The following is a 22,374-nucleotide window of genomic DNA, read 5'->3' as shown; positions in this document are numbered from 1 at the left end:
AAAAAATCCTACCAAGAAATAGCGTTTTCTATTTTTACGCCTTTTTAATCCCCTTAGGAGTTGAACTTCACAAAATCCGTTCATAGCAAATATTTTCTACCTACCTACCGAATATCAACTTCATAGGTCAAGTAGTTTTCTAAATTTCATGTATAATCTAAAATAGAACTCTTTTATGTATAATATAGATTAATAGATAGACGCACTAACTTATTTTAATTTAATTATAACTGTTCAAATTTAATATTCATAGCCTTTTGAATATATTAAATAAAAATGTATTGTAAATAAGTGGAATTTGAAAATTATATATATTGTATAATTGTTTTTAATAGAGTAATAATATTATCGTTTAAACGTATTAAGTACAATATTCTTATGAAATTAAATTAGTTCATCAATTTGATAAAAACTTTTTTTTCTTAAATTGATAAAAAAATTTAAATTATACTTTATTTTAAACAAAAAAAAATCTTTTGATTGAATTTATTGATTACCAAGTTTAATTATAATATTACGTTTCATTCTAACACATATTTTTAAGCTTATTAATTATTATCACCAACGTAATATAATTATAATATGATAATCAATACAATATTTGATAATTAATTATATTATATTACTATCTAAATTGGAATTATTAATAAAACCTGATGCTTTAATTTAATTATTGTATTTAATTCCAATAATAAAACCACTATAAACCCCCTACCCTCATCAGATTTTTGTATCGTGAGTATTAGAATATCCTGTTATTTTAATTTTTCGAATTATAAATTCAGTGATATGAATGATACGTATACAAAAGACTTTCTTTCATTAAAAATGTAAGGATTTTTAAAAACATTTTTATCCCTATAACTATTAATACCAAGTACAGAAAATTCAATTAATGTTAGGCAAAATTATTTTAGTAAACTACCTAGTACCTATAGTATAATAATTAATAACTATTATAATCAACTTATGATTCAAAATATTGTCGTACAATTATAATGTAACGGTGCGAATATAGGTTAAGCATTTTCATTGGTAAATTTGTATTATAGTGTATTTAAAATATAAAATATGAGAAATATGAGTTATGGTGAAAAGTTTCAAGTTTCTATGATTAATATTTGTCGAATTACAGCAAAATAACTAAAATCGTTAGTGGAAAATCATTATATTTTTCATTTAAATATCCAATTTCATCAAAATTAGAACATCAATACCCATAAAAACTAAAAATAAATTATGCTGAGTTATTGTAATGTGATCGAAGAAACCATATTACGATATTAGCTATCCAGGGAAGGATTTCTTTTTCTTATGAATAAGATCATATACTGTTCATAGCTAAGAGCTTGAGTACTTTTGGAAGACATTTTTTATCAATAAAAATAAACAAATCTAGAATAATCATTATTAATATATTTTAAATAGTACTTTACTGTAGGTATAATGAAAAATAGCTGTTAATGATAAAATTTATTGTACACTCGAGTTTGCTCAAATTTATGGTGATATTTGAATCAAATGATGTTAGCTAGGTATTTTAATAATAATTAATAATTCGGATAGAGTTGAAAAATGTAGAATTTTTATTCAAAATATCAATATTTTAATGTTTATTAATGTTTAATATGTGTGCATAGAATGTAACAAATGTTCCAACACGTATTTTAAGTTAGGTTCAAAATTCAATACTTATTACATTTAATTGTTCTATGGATGAAATATAAGGTAATTTGCAATTTTTTCTCATTCTTTAACATTTTAGTTAAAACGTTTGAAAAATAAAAGTTGAACATTTTTATGTCAATACCTAATAAAAGCTCAAAAAGAGCTAAAATATTTTTGAAAACTATATACTAATGTTAAGAAAACAAAAATTTTAATACTTAATAATATATTAAATGTATTTTAAAAAAACAATAAACTATAAGTAATGATTTATATTTATAACGTGTGGATTAATCGAATTAACAATATTATTTTTTCCCAATATTTACATGTTATATTTTATAAGAAAATAGCTATGCTATGCTTATATCTTGTATTTTAAATATATAGATACGTAGATACTCGAAATTTGTATTTACAAACTATAAATACTTATATATTTTCAAACTACCTATAATACAATATTTAAATATACGATTTCGGTGACAATACTTGAAAAGGTTTATTTACTAACCATATTACAAATAACTTCAATTCATGGTTTACAAATATACAAATATTATTTCGATCGTCGATTTTTACAGTAAACGGTCATATCGGTAGGTATTTAAATACCTGTAATTGTTTACTGCGGAAAGACCTAAATTGACAGAATCGAAGTTTATTGCTTTGTCGGGCACTTAAAATAATTAAGCGGACAAGGGTTTACCTCGAATACCACAAAAACGTATACAACCAGAAAATTAGTTCCAGCCTCAATTCAATTTTCGATGTAATATAATTTTGACGTTCAATTAAGATAGTTGACAGTGTGCACCTATATAATAATAATATTATTAATACATCGACATGCACTTCAAAAGAGAAAATAATTCGTTTCATCTTGCATCGAAATATTACCACTCGCCAGTATAATATATAATGCATTAATTAAATTATTATAAAATTTATTACACAGCGATGGGTGGTAACATTTAACTTTACAATTTTTGCGCATATGCACTGTTCAAACTGTATCGTATATTCGTATATATAGTATATACCTCATAATTCATTATGATATACTCATAATATTATATGTAAATTAGTACATTATATCATATTATAATATGCGTTTGTTGTAGGTCTACACTCTACACACCATATATAATATATACATTACATTTCTCAGTTTCGGCAAACCATAACATTGCTCTGATGACGGTGTCAACTCATTAATATGATAATGTAATTTTAATATAGGTAGGTAGTAGGTTTACGTGATCTTTTAAAACCCGTACACATACAAGTAGATAAACTAACCTAGTCTATAGAATAATGTATTATCTTTCATGTCTCAAAAACATCGATTGTCGCATCTACATCAAGAAAATCTCGGTGTTACTTCGACTTGACTTAACGATACGTTTATAATATAATGCATTAGCGTAGTACCTATATGTCCCATTTCATATTTTATGTATAACAGACAACAGTATATAATATATATGTATTTTCGGGATAATTCATTATCCGAAATACTACTAATAATAATATATAAATAAATAACAATAATAAACTCATGATAGCAATAATATTAATATACAAAATAATGTTATAGTATTTCCTTTTATTATTTTAAAATGAAATACATAGATCTCATATAATATTAATGTTAGAATCGATAACGCGAAATAAAATTAAAAATTATAATTCTCTTTATACCTCATATATTATTATGATCTCCTTCGTATAGGTATATAAGGATTTAATAATGGAATTCTTTTTTTCTGATCAGTCACTCATTTTTTTATTATTTTATTATTATTATTATTAATTAAACACTTTGTAAATATAATTATAAAATGTTCCGTAATTTTAAATTATTTTTTTATTTTTTACTGCGATGAAAAGGTTAACGAGTCTATAATAAATAACATTTTTATTATTAGAAAAAATAGCTTTTCTGAAAAATACACTTTGTTTTATGTTTGTTGTACTTCAAACGACATTTTAATATTATGCAAACTATTTTTAAAGGATTTCATTATTTTATTTTATTGGTTTTCAATACAATTTTAATAAGTTACAGCTTGTTATGATTTTTTTTTCATGTATATTTTTTTAGTTACAGGTATACTAAAATAATAATATATGAGTACCTATATAAGTATATAACAATATAAAATTATTTATACAACATACTCGTGGATAGAAATTGCTTGTATAGTAATTACACGTTACCATACAAAATATATAACCATAATACATTGTACCTATATGTAACGATATTTATTATATTTTATAACAAGTTTAAATACTTGTAATAAAAAATCTCACAATAAATTGTTTTACTAATATTGTTTAATTAAAATTAAATTTACTATACATTTTGCACAAATAACACAATTCAGCTGAAATCTATCAATAATAATAAGTTGTCAAAATTCTTTCAAATATAGCCAATAGCAAATAGAATATTTTACAAAGGTTGTATTTATATCATTTTATATGTATACAATTTAGTTAACCATATAAATAATATAAATTAATAAAAATCGTTCCGCTATTACATTAGCATATTTTGATGTTTACATTATTTACAATACAATTTTGGAATGCGTTTTAATTATCAATCAATTGGTCTATCGTTCATTTTTAAAACTCAAAAAAATATACTTTGTAATTTCACTTTTAAAAAGGGTAGACAGCAGTAGTTAACCCGCAGTAGTTAGTAAACGACAATGCATTATTTTTATTAAAAGCATTTTCAAAAATCTTAATTTGTACAAGGAAAATACTGGAAAAAATCTATTTATTATCTGGCCACTTTAATTTGTAATTTTAAATTGGCGAGTGTTCCACCAGACTATAGACACTGTGTGATGTCGGCCAAATCGGGTAACTTTGGCCTTAAACACGGTCTACAGAAAGAAGCGGCATACGTTATCACTTAAATAAATCATACCAATATTATCACAGAACAATACATTTTTATAATTTATAATATTATTTTTTTAAGAATAAACTAATGTCAAATAACAATAATACAATAAAATGCAACTATTGCAATTTCAAATTTGCCCATTTTTAGCAATATTAGGTGACATAAGACATGTTACCGGTGGTCAATGGATTGTTTCCGTTTTTATAATATCGTAACAAATAAGGATACACATTACCAACATCTAGTCAGATTACGGATACGGTTTTAATTTTTAGAATCCAATACTTCATACCTTAAGGATACAGTAGACCGATCAGCTGATTGAGTGTCGCTTCTATATTGTTCTGTGGTTCCACCAAGGCACGGTTGAAAAGTAACAAAGAAAACCACGTGGGTCGAGGACCCAGACACGAACGAGCACCGGTAATGGCCGGGGGGGGGGGGGGTCGTCGACAAGCCAAAAGCTCACACGAACAACAACACTGTAGCCCGATACACAAAAAACGCAATAGACAAACAGCTAAGGTTAGGTTACCTTTGCGCTACCGAGGGGCACACAAAACGGAAGTTGTCAAACGGCGTGTACGGTCACCGACATCAACACGTGCGGCGCGATGACACAATAGGTGTGGTACATGAACGAAAACGGACGATTAGCTCTAACGTCAACACAATGAGCCACGGACGGCAAACACTCAAAAAGTAACAACGTGGTCGTTATACAAAGTCAAAAAAACGGGTGGTGTGGGCGCGAAAAAGCAAAAACGGCCGACCGAAACACGCTAAGCGTATAAAAGAGACTGGTTTTGTTGGTGTCTGGTGTAGCGTTGTTGGCACTGAGGGCGCCACGTGTGCAACAAAGGTGGGGCGGGGATCGTGAATGTTCGGCACCCGTCGCGACGGTCACCAAAATGGCGCCCAAACAAAAAGTATTTAGAAGAATTGAGTGCCTACTTTATATTAGCAAAAAAAAAAGAGCAAATGTTTAAGTATATGATTTGATTATATAATGAGTTAAACTACGAAGAGGTCTGTTTATGGTTGTTTCAGTGTATTTTTAATTTTAAATTATTTTATAGAGTGAGGAATATATTGTGTATTTTTAAAAACTAGACTTGCATCATGTTGACGAGTATATAGATATAGAATGTATTATATTCGTAAAAAATTTCTATGAATCTTAATTTTCACTAAAAAAAAAAAGTATTGCAAGCTGTATTTGAGTCACTATATGCAATTTTGAATATAGGTATTGGGTATAGAATATTATATAGATTATACAATAAATAAAAATCAGATAGACGATGCTTTGATTACTAAGGAAATAACTGTCATTCAGTCTGTTTTTTTTTCTTAAATAAAGTATCATAGTATAAGTAAATTGGTATAAATTAAAGAGCAATTAATTAAAAAAAAAAATTAACAAATTTGACATTGTTGTGCCAGTGTAAACCACATCAGACAATCTTTACCGTGTTCCATGGACATTTTTAAATCGGATATTTTTACTTAGATTATATATTTATACAAATAAATAATAACTATTTAAATATATATAAAACTAACATTAGGTAGATATGTCAAAACAAAAAGCATTTTTAAAAATATATTCATTTTAACTACAATAATTATAATTAAAATCAAAATGTATTTTAATATGTAAGCCATACAAATAATTAGCTTTAAGATTACACTTACTATTCTATTTATAATACTTAAGGAGATTGAAAAATAATATAATTTTACACGATTCAACATGGTTGACAACGTTTCAATACTTCAATCCTACATTTTAGCTCGATTGATGTTGGTTTATTCGAATCAAAATATTGCATATGATACGAACTGGACTTTAATTATGTAACTTAATTAATGTACTTTTATTTTTAAATCAGGTATTAGTGTAGTAATATAGTCAATATCGATCCAAAAAAAAAATGATTAAGCCATGTATTATAGTATGGCGCACAATAGAAATATCTATAGGTACTTGCGATTATAACGCGAGTGAACAATAACAACGCAGTATCGATGTGTGCTCTCCAAAAACGTATCCTCAACCTTCGCATGCACCACGCCATAATGTATGACTACAAAGTAAGTATAAAATAAAAATGTGATATTATATTTCGATGGAATGGGCGCGTTTTGCGTCCAACGCATCACACCGAAATACAATCCGTCAATTACGAGAGCTCGTAAAAAAAAAACTAAATAAAATAATAACAACAACAACAATGATAATAATAATAAAACAAGACATAAAAAATTGTGTATATTATAGGGGCATAATGGTTTATACGTATGTACATATTATATCATTATATGTAACGCGTGTACTATGACGGCGCTGATCATATAATATAAAATAGTATGCAACACGTATGTATGAAATAATAATAATACAGGGTGATCTTTGTTAAACGTACGATACTCATAAGAACGTTTTTGAAAACACATTATTTTTTAGTATATCAGTAAGTTAAAATATAATGACGTTTAAAAATAAATAAATATTTTACACTTATTATTATTTCTTAACGACAACGCGCTTTTTAAATTTCTCATTTCAAAGCGGAACAATTTTTGGAGTTCTTTGATATTCCAATCGGATTTCGGACGAGTATTAATAGAGTTTTTATCGTTCGGCGAGGGCTGTGATGGGGTAAAGGGGAACTCGGCAAAATCGTCCACTATTCGGTATCCATACTCCCCAACGTCGAATTCGTATAATAATGACCGTTTACCCGAAATTCGATTGTACACAAAACACAATATGTTCTGCTTTTGAACTCACGAAATTAGTGATGACAATAGCGTGCGGCATAATATGGTTAATACGGATCACCCCGTACATCGTATTATTATATAGTAGCCGTCTGGCCGGCGCGTCGTCTCGTACGTACACGTTCGTGGGCGGTCGGTCGGTCGAGGTGGCGTTCGGTAGTGGTGGCGGCGGCGGCGGCGTTCGCTTACAGCTGCTGCGGGCGACGAAACCAGTTTTTCGAGTGGGAGAAACGGATCCGACGGCGGCGGCTGTACGCAAATAATATACGACAAAACGAGACGTGCGTGCGCGTGTGTAACGTAGGAAAAAAAAAGCCGTGTGTAAAATCGTCTACCGGTCGGCCGCAGCGTCAGTGCGCGTCCGTCGGTCGTGTACGGTTCGACAGCTGTTCGGCTACGCGCGTCTTGTGTCGTGTGCGCTCGGCCGATTTCGTCGCGACGTTTTTCGACGTGTGCGTTTCCGCGATAGAATTTTATATCAATTAATATTATTTTTGTTTAATACGATCGTCATTGTTGTGATTTTTATTTATTTTTTTTTTTTTTACATATAATAATATTTCAGTTTAAAACCGCCCCCGCCGGAGTGCGTCGTCTATACAGTGTCACGTACACAAGTGGTAAAGTGTTTCGCGTGTCCGTCAGTCGTCTTCGGCTGTCCGTCTATCGTCGTTTGGACGCACCATGTACGGCTAAGGCGCAAATGGCCGCCGGGTGGCCGACCTTAGCCGTCGTTTTTCTGCTGGCCTGCCTCCTGTTGCCGACCGGCGGCGACGGCGTTCGACCGCGGGACGACGACGGTCAGCAGCAGCAGCAACCCTCGTGGTGCCAGAAAGAAGAATGCAAGTGCGAGTCGGACGACGAGAACCGCGTCACCGTCAAATGCACGTTTTCCGGCGAAAAGGTTAGCTTTTTAGCAGTCGAATTCTGCTAGTATATATATAATATTGCGGTATTCCGTGATAAGTCACTTTTTTTTCTTGATTATTTCGTTAAGTCTAACCGCAACGCGCGCGGTTAAATATTGGTGTTGGTAGATGGGGATGCTCCGCTCTTTGTGGACAAATTACGTACGAATCACTCGGTAAAATAATTATTATTGATAATTTTTTGCTCGAATGGACTCAATTTTATGTACCTAATAATGCTTTATATGGGTTATCATTGTTATCAAACATATAATATAGTAGTACACAGTGCAACACATTTAAGTTCAGTGAAGCACAAACTCATTAATTTATTACAATTATATAACAAAAATAATGTCTTGTGTATTTATATTGATCAGTGCTACTCTATTTAATTACATAAGTTAAGTAGTATTGCATTAACTCATCACAATCTAAATACCAAAATGTCCTGTATTCGGGACACTTATAATGTCTTTTGGTCTACCGAATTCGAATCTTACCCAACGTTAAAACAGTTGTCAACCACATAATATTACAACAAATCTGCAAATATTATAATATATATATATACAATACATGTATCAAATTCATATGAGACTATAACGTATGAATAAAATGAAGAAACGTCGGAACGATAATGCACACTAAACTGTATTATATAGGCATGTTGCACTACTAATTCACGCCAAGGTTGTGCTTGAATCATCTAAATAGTGCACACCCAATTCTTAGTATAAGCCTTTTAGACTGTAAAATCATAATATGTAATTGCGCTATTTATAACTCAAACAAGGAGCTTGTGAATAATATATAATATAAAACGATCAGTGAGTGAGTGGTATTTAGATTTTATATATAAAGATAAATAAATTATATATTATGTTAGATGCTTTTACTTGCAACCCCCAGTGACTCGTTTTATCGGATCAAAGGTGATACAGACTCATATTTCGATCAAAACATACATAAAACGTACACGCAAATGGTAATGTGAAAATCGATATAGATCGAGAATGCGGTTAAGAATTTTGTCGTAAATGCACAAAACTATCAGAATTGTGCTCTTGTAAATAGCAACGCGAAAGTAATTTGATCGAAAATCGTCATGCATCGGACAGCAGACATAACAATCAATGATACAGAAAATATCGTGGTTACCCACATGTTGAAGTTGCTCCCTTCACCCTCACATATTGCCATATTGACTTGAAACCTTCAATAATATTTTAAAACTTATTTAGACTTTTTGGTATGGGGGTACTAAGTTAATAGCTACGTTGGTTAGGTTAGGTTATCTAACCTTACCACAAATGTATTGTAAGCAATGATGTAGACAGCAGTGGACTATGCCGAACGTACCTCCTACTGAAAGAGTTTCCGTACAGAAAACTGTTCATTTATAGAATATCGATATGGAATTCGCGGACGGACACATTTGGAATGTTGTTCAACGAAATCCAGTGAGGTTAACCTGAGTAGTCCACCGGGGTAAAGCCCGACTGAAGTAACCACCTACCACTTAATTAACGTACTTGTTGAAACGTATATTTTCGATAGGCCAATCTTGTACGAAACGACTGTTTAGTTTTCTAAAGTCCATTACCAAACCCTTTATTGCACCGTCTTATAGTGTCTTTTTTTCGTTTTCATTGTTTGCGTAAGCACATTATACACGTTATTGTATACCTAGTGCTGAGAATCGCAACAAAATATTTATCACGAATCTATATAACAATAGATCATATTTGTATTACAGTTTGCGAATGTGTGATTATATATGGCGTTGTGGTATGCAGATGAAACATCTGATTAACTTTGTTCGGAAAGTTATTCGTGTAGATCCTTTAATGCATCAATGTAAAATGCATAAATTCATCTATATTTTTTGCGGATTTTATCGTTATTGAAACAAATAATTTCATATTTTCATTATACGTATACGCTATTTAGAAACTACTAATTAGAATATATTGTATATATGTATTACTTGGTATATTATAGATAGATGAGTCTATGTTTGAAAATATCGATGAAAACTTTAGTAAAACAATCACGTAACGGGCGTTGAATGAAGATTTTTACTATAACAGCATAACACTATCACATTATGTAAATACTAAATATCGAGTGTTACCGTGCGTTATCCGTTGATTCTTGTTCGCTCCTCTATGAGAATATTTGCGGTTTAAAAAAAAATTCTCGATCGAATAATTTGAATATTATAATCTAAGGAAAACGCGTCTTACAATGCTGATCTGACTACAAATGCCGATAACGTGGTTTGACCATGCAACAAAGTTCACTTTATCACAAAAGGGTTTTCTCTATGTTATAACATACATGTACCCTTCGGCCTCCTCATCTAAGAATTAATATTATTTGACCAAATCACGTCTTTTAAAATTAATAAACTTGTCAAATTCTTATGTTTCATCACAATATAACACTGCTGATTCAATTTAATTGTATTTTGAATTGTTGAGCCTAGCCTTTTATGTAAATAAAATAAACAATGCGTATGTAGGTAGACTCCGACTTCAGAGTACCCGGCTTGAAACGACGTAATCATATTAACGGATATATATAAAGCAATAGTTAATTGGTCTAGATTTTGTTATTATTGTCATATTCTCGATTACTATAGTGGGCGGGGAGGTTTCCAGTTATGATAGGTACATGAATACATGATGAACTATTGCGATTTTTTCTTTCTCCATAAAACTTACATTTGATATAATATAGATATATAATATGTACAACACCTATTATTATTATTATTATCATCATTTCCACGGTCAACGTGACCAATAAAACGAGAAGATTTCCTTAATCCTTTTATCCATCCGGTCTTATATAAGCCACATACGATCAGGCGTAACTTCTAAAGTAATATATAATAATTAATACGCGTATTATACATTGACAATATAATATATCACATGTCAGACGGGTGTCGTGGATGGGCGGATTTACAATTTATGCACTGAATAAATTCACGCTGCACAGTATCTCGTACTCGTACATGCAATGGAAAAATTTATGAGATCTTTTAGAGTGTGATTTGTATCGATCGCGCCCAGAAATCGTTCACCTGATAGTTGATACAGATCTCTGATGATAAGCTCATTATACGTATATAATAAGCGATTAAGCGATTTCGATAACAAACCGAATCGCGAGTGCTCTGTAATATTGTTGTTGGTCTACTTGTCGCCCTTATATTACTGCAAATGCGACTATATGTGTAGTATATTATACTGTATTTCAGTGTGCGGTGATTAATTCGACACCGGCTTAGACTCGGGCGGCAGAGGTCATTCATGCGTGTGTGCGCCCGCGACGTGTACGCGTTTGCGTGTAGATTTATACATTGTTGTTACAACGTCCGAACGGCACCGATCGCGGTGTAACTCGGTCGTCCCGCAAGTGGGTAACCACTACGAAATTATATATAATATATACACGACCGTTGTGTTCTTGATAAGCGCTAATTGATTTGATCTGTCTGACCAGATTCCCGTGCCTGTATGGCACAGCTATTCAGGCGAACGAATTGTTCGGTCGTTGATAAATCACTATATCGTCAAATTCGCAATTTGCTTTTATCAGTATATTATTTTGCACATGGTCGTACTGAATCTTATACACTTAACGGCATATTATTAAAATGAATCCTGTCGCTAATTCGTTAATAAATTGAACCGGGTAAGTCCAAAAATGATAAACTAACACGACTGCATCTTCAACCCTTCCGGGACCAAACAAAATACTTCATAAATACACAATTTTCTATTAATGATCATCCTTTGGAAGAGGAAAATTAATGTTTTGAAAATTAAGAAACCAACATAAGTTTAGTAATATATACCAATCGCTATAATATTAATATATACAATATCAACCATCATAGTAGTTATTTATTAATTTATTTTTTAATTTTACCAATTTAATATTGAAAACAAGGATAGATACTCGATATAATATTATTATCTTCAGGTATATATTTATTTCCTGTATATACTATCAAAATATATATAACACCAGAAGAAGTTGAATAAACATCTTGAATAAATAAGAATATTTCAAGACGTTTGAAAATATTTTAGATTTGATTTTTTTGTTGAACTTCCAGCATAGTTAATTATATATTTTAATATTCCTTTTTTGTATTTAACGGAAATATCCAAAAATATGCAATTAAAATTCATAAAATATCACATTATGCCGGAAATATAGAGAGCCGTGAACTTAAAAATAAATATGGTTACAAACTCGATCATATAATTGCAAGCATCATGGTAATCATTGATGGCATTGAATAATAAATATCTGAGCACTGTCAATTTGTATTACTTATAATAGTTCTCATTAAAAATCAAATTAATTTTGAAGTTATGTACAATACAATACTATTCCTTCCTTTTCTATAAAAAGTTTATGACGCAGTCGTCATGACTTCTAACATAAATATTGTTGTATTAAAATAAATGTTTTACACATCATCATAATAATAATCTTCTTTATTGGTATGTGTGTTAATTGTGAAACATAAAAATATAATTTTCCATATCAATCATTTAAATCAGCTGTAGTTAACCATGAACCTGGTTTTGAAAGCTGCAATGACCAATCGTCAATATATACATTTGTTTAATACTACATAGCAAATGCACAAGGCCTGACTTGTTTACTTGACATTGAATCTAAAATTATTAACCGCGAAGCTTGTTAAAGTTGTAATTTATTCTAATGCTACTTATAGGTATAGAAGCTTTGTTGTTCATTTTTTTTTATTTTTTAACGAATACCAAAAATGTATTGTATACATTGTACGCAGTAGATTCATATATATTCATTAACTCTTTATGTTTGAGACGCATGCAGTAATTATTTATATTATCATTATTATTATTATTACTATATAGGTATATTATTATAATACGTTATATCCATCGCATTCATCTTACTTATACTATTTATTATTATCTATAATTGTGATATTATGAATTGTATAACTTTGCTTAAAAAAACACGCTATCAAATACTAATAGATGTCGATAAAAATTTCGGATGAAATTCGATAGAATATCTAATAATTCGATTGCACAATACTGCCTGGTTCGGTTTTGAGTCTAAACAACTAACCAAACACCGATACTGTCTTATTGTTGATATTATGGACATATGAAACTCACGAGATTGCGTTCTGGGAGAAAAACAATGCTAAAATAACATTATCTTCCTAGACAAGCGATGAATAAGGACATCATCGTTTCGTCCTCTTGTTACCGGTAGCCGAAAGCGAGAGCATAATATTATTATTACATTTTATACAGAAAACCGTATCTACGATACAATATTATGCTGTAGATATTTAAATATTATTCACCACGATATTGTTTCAAATGTCGGTAGATTATTTAAACAGTTATTAGTCATAATCTGGAAAAATATTAACGATTTTAAATTTAATTTGCATTGGAGAATTTCATTGCAGAATAACATTGTCAAAAATGTTAATACTATTTTCAGGATAATGCTATTTAAAGTGCTTACTATTAAAATAAAATGATCGCAAATAATAATTAAGTACGTTCTATGTGTATTTTTCATGACGAAACTGAATCGTGCGTGTGATTAATACACAAAGACGATCAAATTTAATGTAAAGAACGAAACGATTTCGATAGTGTAGCAGCAAGAGCAGTTTACCGACAAAATCGTTTAATTCATATTATCGAAAGTAAATATTTAGATATAACAAAATAACAAAACTCGTTTGATAATAGCTGGACATTGCACCTGATGAACGACCGTGTTTAATGTAATGCGTTATACAGGGTGGATCTGGTTATGCAGTGAAAACTTGAAGTTTGTGAATGAAACTGAAAACTTATTTTTCGTTTATTGAATGTATACGTCTTTTAAGTATAGGTCCTAAATATTTATATTTTATTTTATATATTACATTCATTAGTTTTTTCGATTTTCGATTTACATCGTTGTACACGTGATTTTTAAGAGTTTATGACGCCGGGCGTAACGCCACGTAACGCCGGTGCTTGATAACCTCTGCTCTGGCATTCATATCGTTCTCAAAGCTTGAGCGCCGAACAGCCTGGAACGCACTGTGCTTAGCATTTATTTATAGTCGTAAATCAAATATTCTAATTATATAAATAATACCTTCCTAGTATAATATTATAACACAATTTATCATGAATTATTTTATGATTATATACTTTAGTCCGATCAGTGGACCGTGAGCGCGTGTGGAACCCGTCCAGTAAGCTAAGACGCGACACACACCTCGTTTTTTGTCTATATAAATATCATTGAACCTATATACACACAGCGCGCGCACATCACGAATTCACAATCGGCTAGACGAAAAAGAGTAAACGATCGACCGATAGTGTTAAACACACTATTACTAGTCTTACATACCTTTACATACGTATAATATACAATAGACAGACGAAGGAACATTGCTATTTGAACGGCTCGACTTATTGACTTATAATATGCTATTTAAATATATATATATAAACATATGTATTAGATTCATAAACGTTCGCGCCGTGTATTTGTAGACTGGTTTTAATAGCTCCATAAAACCGTCGTTATAATAGTTAACCTAACGGGTTGGGTATAAAACTACGTCGCGCAAGCCTGGTGTTGTGTTATATATTTTATTATTGTATATCTCTCGACGCGTCCGGTGGCAGATGAACGTCGTGTGTTATATTATTATACGCGAGCGGAGTATAAGCGAATTGAATCGTTTCGGTTTGTCTATATTATAATATTATTATGTTATACAGGAGGAGGCGATTGTCGTATGAAAACGCTCGTCGACGCGGAGGTATTTACAATGTACGTTTACAAAGCTCCGTTCCAATATACGACTAATATTATGTTATTACGCGTAAACGTTTCGATTTACCCGGACACGAAACTCTTGAGGTCGCGGACTTACGATTATTCAAAAATATGAAACTGGTCCGGTTTTGACGGGGAAAAGTAAATAAAACGTATATATAATTATAATATCATTATACACGGCACACAACATGACAATTCCGGAAAACGATTATTAGGTACAGCAGTTGTTTTAACAATATCTCAGACATTTTTTTATTCGTAATTACTCGCCTGTATTCATAAGTTTTTCAGCGATTTGGGTTTGTTCAAAATAGGTTTCACGTTAGTACCTTGGATAGTCGATTTTGGGAAACTGTTCTCGTAGGAATAATCACTAACGATACAAATAAAATCTGTGTTAAGACTTTCTTAGATAAAAAATTACTCATCCATTATTTTACCTAGATGACTAATGAGCCAGTTATTTAACGATTAACTTTGATAACAATTTTAAATTACCATCAGTAAAATAATAATATTTACTTAATAAATAATGAGTATGTATGTGTTTTATGTTTAATGGTTCATTTCTCGTTTAACCGTCCATTCGATTATCAGTCAAGGCTCTGGTCCCGAGACTGACAAATAAACGAGGTTCTACTGTATTTATTTTTATTAATATTTTTCGACCTGATGACTGATTCTAATCGGTAAATTTTTTGCTGTCAAATTTTACATTATGTTTAAAAAATTTTAAATAAAACTACCGAAAAAAGTTTTACAATCTTTCATAAATTATTGTCAAAGATTTATCACTAATTAAACATAATTATGCACACTATAATACAACTGAATCATTTGTATTGACTGTATGTAAGAGCTTAAAATGTCAAAATTATATTTAATATATTTAAAATTAATGAGTTGTATCTTCCATATTATTATCTAGAATCTAGATAACAGTAAAATATAATTATTTTTATATTATGTTTATAGTACATGCAATATCATTTGAATTATTTTTAGATACAATTTTAGTTATCTAGGTTAGCGTTTCTCTGCAAAATCATATAGTTAAAACTAAAAATATTTTTATCAATTTTTTTTTTCTAAATTCTTCACGAAACCCTTGGCGTTGGCGTCGGGTCTTTGGGTTTCGCGAAACAACAGTTGTTAAACACTAATCTAAATATTTTGATCGCAATGAAAATAATACAAAATTTTAAACTGTTTGTTAGCAGAGGAGTGCGTCATAAATAGCACTTGAGTAAGTATATAATATTGAAATAACCAAATATATTAGTACCATTATTAAAAAAATTCTTTGTCCCATTTATTATATTATGTGTTTATTTCTCAAAGATTTCTTGAAATGATCTATTTCTTTATTTTCAGCAATGTTTGTAGTATTATTTAGAACTTCAAAATTAATATTTTTTTCTTGGAAAATCTTAAATCACAATAATTTTAACTTTGCGATACGTTTACCAATGTTATGTATAATAGTCTAACTGAGCTCTTTGCGTATAATATACTACCGATGAACAACTGTGATGTCTATTTCCACGTTTTACTTTTACCATCATATATATTATACATATATACGGCCATAATATATTGTATTATTCTGTAGCATAAAATAAATGTATAATATATTAATATAATATACGTTTTCGCATGCCTTTGCTACAAAATCCTTCATAATATCCTTTACCGACTCCTTCTTTCCGTCCGCTTATCGACGTGATTTATGCGTTTTTCTCGTTTAAAATACCATAATGTTTTTTCTTCCGACGACAGTGTATTACAATAATAATAATAATAATAATAAAATAATATATTTTAAGCGGAGCGGGTGAAGGCTGTTTTCAGCATGTATGTGTTATAGAGATATACCTATATATATAAATATATATATTAATAATATTCACTCCGTATAGTGTGGTAAAGTTATTTGTCATTTTTTAAAACATATATTTCTACTTTATCTATGATGTTTTCAAGCGTTTCATGTGACTTTTCAGTTTTCACGAACTTATTATAGTGCATGTCTGCAGACATGATGTTCTCGAGGCTACAGCCGGCCGCGAACACCACATGGCAAACGTCGAAACTATATATATATATATTTTAAAATCATACACCCCATTTTATTCTTAAACAGTGGTTTATTCGAATTATAATTTTCGAAATAAGTAAGTAGCTAATATTTTGAAATTCTTATAATATGTACCATATAATTTAACGAGTAGGTACCTATACTCTGTGGTAGTACCTACCTACATTTTTTTTTTGTTAAATGTTCACTGGTCGAATTTAGAATTTTAACCGATATTCATTGAATTATTCAATTTATTCTAATAATAATAATTTTAATTAAAAAAAAAGAAGAAGAAGAAGGAAATATAAAAAATATATTTAATTTTTAATCAAGTACTTATTATTATACAAAAAATAAAATATTACACATACATAATATTATACTAAAACTAACTTATCAACATATCGTATGATACTTATTTTCTAAATCTGTCAATATAGGCTATGATTCTTTCTAAATCAGGTTTAATAACGTAGTGGCAAATCGTTTTAGATGTAGGTATTAAATATTAATACTTTTTTTTTTTAAAAAAAAAAACATCTATCGGAAAAAGGGGGAAAATGAAATTCGTATCATTCTGTACTTATATTGTGAAATGCTATGTATTCTAAAAAAAAAGGATCAAATAATATAAAGGATAAGATATTATATATATATATATATATACAATGATGATTTTGTTCATTATATTTTATGTAGCTGAAACTATTTGTTCTTTAAAAATGTGATTTGTTTTAAAAGTATGTATTTTTTCGTAGAGACACTTTAACACAATTTAACTTCTTTGGTTACAGCATTTTATATATTTTTTTTAATACGAGTTACTGATTGTCGATGTTTAAATGTGTTCCAAATGGTTTAATCGTTATTATATGTTATAAAAATATAGACTATGGACTTGGTATATCGTAAAAGTATACTACCAATAATAATATAAAGCCTGAATAATAGTTAAAATATAATAATTATCGTAAATATACAAACAAAGTATATGATAAAACATCGCCTGCTATACCTATTAATCATATTATAACAAATAATTTCTCTATACACAATAATATTATTACTCATCATATTGCATATAAAATAATAGTTTAAATCATGACGGCTTTTAATGTGCCGATATTAATGAGAATCAACATAAATACAACTATGTATTAAAAAAAAAAAAAAATTAAAATTAATAATTGTTCAACTACGGTTTTAAATATAATTGGGTAAATCATTTTTTATATAATTATTTTGCTTTTAGAAATTATATTCTAAGTAGTGGAGTAATGACTTTACAATGATGTTTGTTTTTTGTGTCTGTTTACACAATAAGTAGTTAATAAAATGCTTCATTTTTTCTTAATGGTTTAGCACAGTAAATTGAATCTGGTTTGTACTTTAAACAGTTGAAAATTAAAAATTCCCAGAACTTTTTTTATAATATTGAAAAAATCAAAAAAAAAAAAAAAATGGGAATTTAATCGTTAAAATAATTGTTTTTTAACCATGGTTACCAAAATTTAGATAGTATTCGCTCAGAATTGTTTTGCATCATATACAATGGGTAATTAAAATTTAATAATATCCTTGATAGTAATTTACTTAATAATTAATTTCACTCTACACCTAAAGTAGGTACAGCAAAATGGTATCCACTTGCCTATCTAATGGCTCTTTATCAAAAACAATTTTCAATTTACGTATATCTATATCAATATCGTATACGTATATCTATATCAAATAATAAATATAAATAAATATTCATACACATGTATGAAGATAAATTTTCATTGAAATGACTCCCTGTATTTAATTGGTTTTTTTTATCTAAGTCGTATAACTTCAGTCTTCAGACATTTGAATTGTCTGATATCTTCTAAATATTTTAGTCACTGTAGAATGGCTATTTATATTATTTAATTTTTTGATTTTTAATAATTTTTAAAAGTTAAATAACAAAACAACATCAAAGTTTATTATATACCTATACTTATGGTTTTTTGTTTACAATTTATATGATATTAAATAACCATTTAATCGTTTTACAGAATTTTAGTGTTTAATTTATTGTGAATAAATACATAACGAAATCAATATTTAATTTCCTTTTCTATACATATGCATGTGTTAAATAATCATGCACAATAATTATTATAGTTAGGTAATTGAAAAAAAATATATTTTTGAAAAGAATAAATTTTATTTTAAGCTTATACAAATATAATAGATATTATTTTTCTGGATAAAAAATGTTCAACTATATAATATAGATAATATTATACCTATAATTATATCTATACACATCCAATTTTTTTAGCATACCATCACAATTAGCTTTATACACGATTTTCGTTGTTTTCCAATTATTCCTCGAAATTTTCAGATAATACGACTAATACAATTTTCCAAAAATAGTGCCTTGACATAAAAACGAGAGTTTTGACTGCGACGTATATACATATATATATATGTTTTATTGGCAGTATTTTTAGTTCATATAATTGCGTAGGTATTATATATTTCGCACATCAGAGGCCATTCTTATGTCGTACAATGTCGGCTATAAATACATCACGCCCAGTGGCAATCGTCAGTAAAATATAATATAATATTCTGGTCACGATAATGGCATATTGAAAAAATAAAGGTCTATATTTTTATTATTCTATGTTATGTTTTAATCTCCTTGTTATCACTTAACTATATAAGTTCTGAAAACCTAATAGGTACTGCATTTTATCATGTATAATAGAATCTAATCAATAAAGGTCCGCAATATAAATAAATGGATAAATATATAAACAAAATATTATGATAGCCAATAAGTATTTTGTAATGATACATCAACACATACATAACTGCTGGGACGATATGGACACGACAAATCACGTAATTTTAGGAGACCCTGCAGCAGAGCCCGACTTCCGTTCTCACCGTCCACGGCGAGCGGACACACGAACGAAATAATTTTTCTCAGTACACGACAAGCTATATACCTACGTATTATACAGAAGACGGGTGGTGTATAAATAAGATCGTAGACTGTAAACAAAAACTGAAGTAAAAATTCCTTTGTGTTCAGGTCTGGTATACTGTATACATTATACTTAAACAGTTACCGCGCTCAGTTGGAAGTTTAAATCGACGACACGTCGGACACCGGTGGATCACGGTCACGGTGTTTTAATAATTAAACGGATTAATTAATTAAAACCGTGCATAAACATGAGCGAGTCGAGTTTAATATATCATATAAAGTTAGCTGTGAGGTATAATTATCTATAGGTGTACTTTTCCTTAATAAATTATTTTAACCGTGCCTATAAATTATAGCAATAATTTCGCGACAAAATAACGAGTGTCTGTATTAATAATTACTAATTAACATAGATCGTGCAGGACGTATCAGGAAGACTATAGGTGTACATTGAATTTAAAATGACATAGTTTCGTGATACATCCTGTATAATATTATCGTTTCAATAACATATATACTATAACTATGTATCCATTATTGTACACTATAACATTCACGATTAGACGAGTTGCATGAGAAACGTATCGATCGGCCTTTTTTTTTTTGGCCCTTTATATTCAAACAAGGCCTAGTAAATACGATATAGGAGCTTATATTATTATTATAATAATTATTATTGCGTCATTGTAATATTATATATAGTAGTGAACATTGTCCACCGTCTTCGCAATATCTGCTTGCGTGATTTTTCAGCTAAAACGAGTGCCCAACACATAGAATATAACGCGCGCGTATCTTAAATGCGAAGATTTGATACGGTAGGTATGTATATACGTACTTACAATACATATGATATATATATATATATCATGCTTTGTGTACGCGCGCGTGCGTGTGTGTCCTTTGGTTGTCGTTGTCATCGTCGTCGTTGTCGCCTTATACAGCATACGACGTACGGAGACAAAAAAAAAAAAAAAAAATGTCGTAAACAACGATTTATAATATATTATTATTGCTATTGTACGTTTTTGTGACGCACGGTCACGTACACGCAGAGTGTCAAAACACACCGGGGTGCATGGTTAGGTTAGGCGAATGAGGGTGGTGTGTATAAACGAAGACAGCACATAACATAATATACGATATACGAAGACGATGAATGGTATAATTGTATACAGAAATACAGAAACAGACCGGCAAGGTTATGTTCTATAATTATAATAGACGGAGGGAGAGTTTGTCAAGTGAGAACGAGAATTTTCATCTTTATTTCTTCCACGTGTACGAAAGGCGTTTTTTCCGTAAATATTTGTGTTTTTTTTTTTTTTTGTGTGATTTTGAACGATGGGAAATTGGGAACGGTTTGAATCATTAAATCAATAAGCTGCACGAAACACCTCACTTCTTTTTCAGAATATTGTGATTCCATCAAATGTAACAAAAAAATAAATAGGAATATCGTACCGAAAATAACAGTTTAAAGTACCATCCGTAAAAACACTAGAAACATAGTAGTTAAAAACAAACATAATTCTATAGAATTTTTTTTTTTAAGTTTTATTCGTGTAAAACTAACGACCACACATTATTATCAAACCTTTAGGTGGGTAGGTACTTGTTATTTGCTGACGTTCGTAGAACGAACAGCATAAGTATAGTTTTTTCGTTGCACAAAATATCGTTGAGACGTTGAACCAATACATTATTATTACAGATTAACACGAGTATTTGTTTGAAAAAATGGATTTTAAGAATGTAGGTGTAGCATTGAACACGTGGGCCTTGGTCCAATATTATGTGACCCAAACGGACCTAAGTATAAAGATTGTTTCCAAAAACGCTGATGCAGAACAAATCGTCTCGTGACGTAGTCGTCGCTGTCTCTTGGGTATCCGAGAGGGAGAAATTTGTATACTGCCGCGTGTTATTATACGTATTTTTATAAAGGACAGACCCGGGTGGCACGTGGACCACCGTCACCACAGCGGCTAAAAGTGGAACCCGTGAGGAATATAACCGTGATCCGAGTACCACAATATATGATACGTACGGTATGTATAAATATACGGGCGGACATCATATAATCGTTTGGTTTTTTTTGATATCTCCTCTCTTGCAGACCGGAAATGGCGCGTCGGGTCGTTGGCGG

The 22,374-nt window shown here is 30.0% G+C and overlaps 2 protein-coding genes across 3 annotated transcripts in view; one reads left to right on the top strand and one right to left on the bottom strand.

Annotated features, from left to right (window-relative positions):
- The window catches only part of LOC114130748 (E3 ubiquitin-protein ligase MYCBP2), a 272,960-nt gene that overhangs the window by 55,819 nt on the left and 194,767 nt on the right, over positions 1–22,374 (bottom strand). The gene's annotated exons all lie outside the window — the stretch shown is intronic.
- LOC126550949 (uncharacterized) overlaps positions 7,670–22,374 on the top strand; it is a 119,340-nt gene continuing 104,635 nt past the window's right edge. The window contains exon 1 of the mRNA XM_050203599.1: positions 7,670–8,285. Within this exon, the coding sequence (XP_050059556.1) occupies positions 8,085–8,285 (201 nt within the window). The 5' untranslated portion in view covers positions 7,670–8,084. The remainder of the gene's footprint in view (positions 8,286–22,374) is intronic.

The sequence above is a fragment of the Aphis gossypii genome, chromosome 1 (assembly GCF_020184175.1).
Source record: "Aphis gossypii isolate Hap1 chromosome 1, ASM2018417v2, whole genome shotgun sequence".
Taxonomy (NCBI): domain Eukaryota; kingdom Metazoa; phylum Arthropoda; class Insecta; order Hemiptera; family Aphididae; genus Aphis; species Aphis gossypii.
Note: the sequence above shows the minus strand (reverse complement) of the source record. Positions and strands in the feature narration are given on the sequence as shown.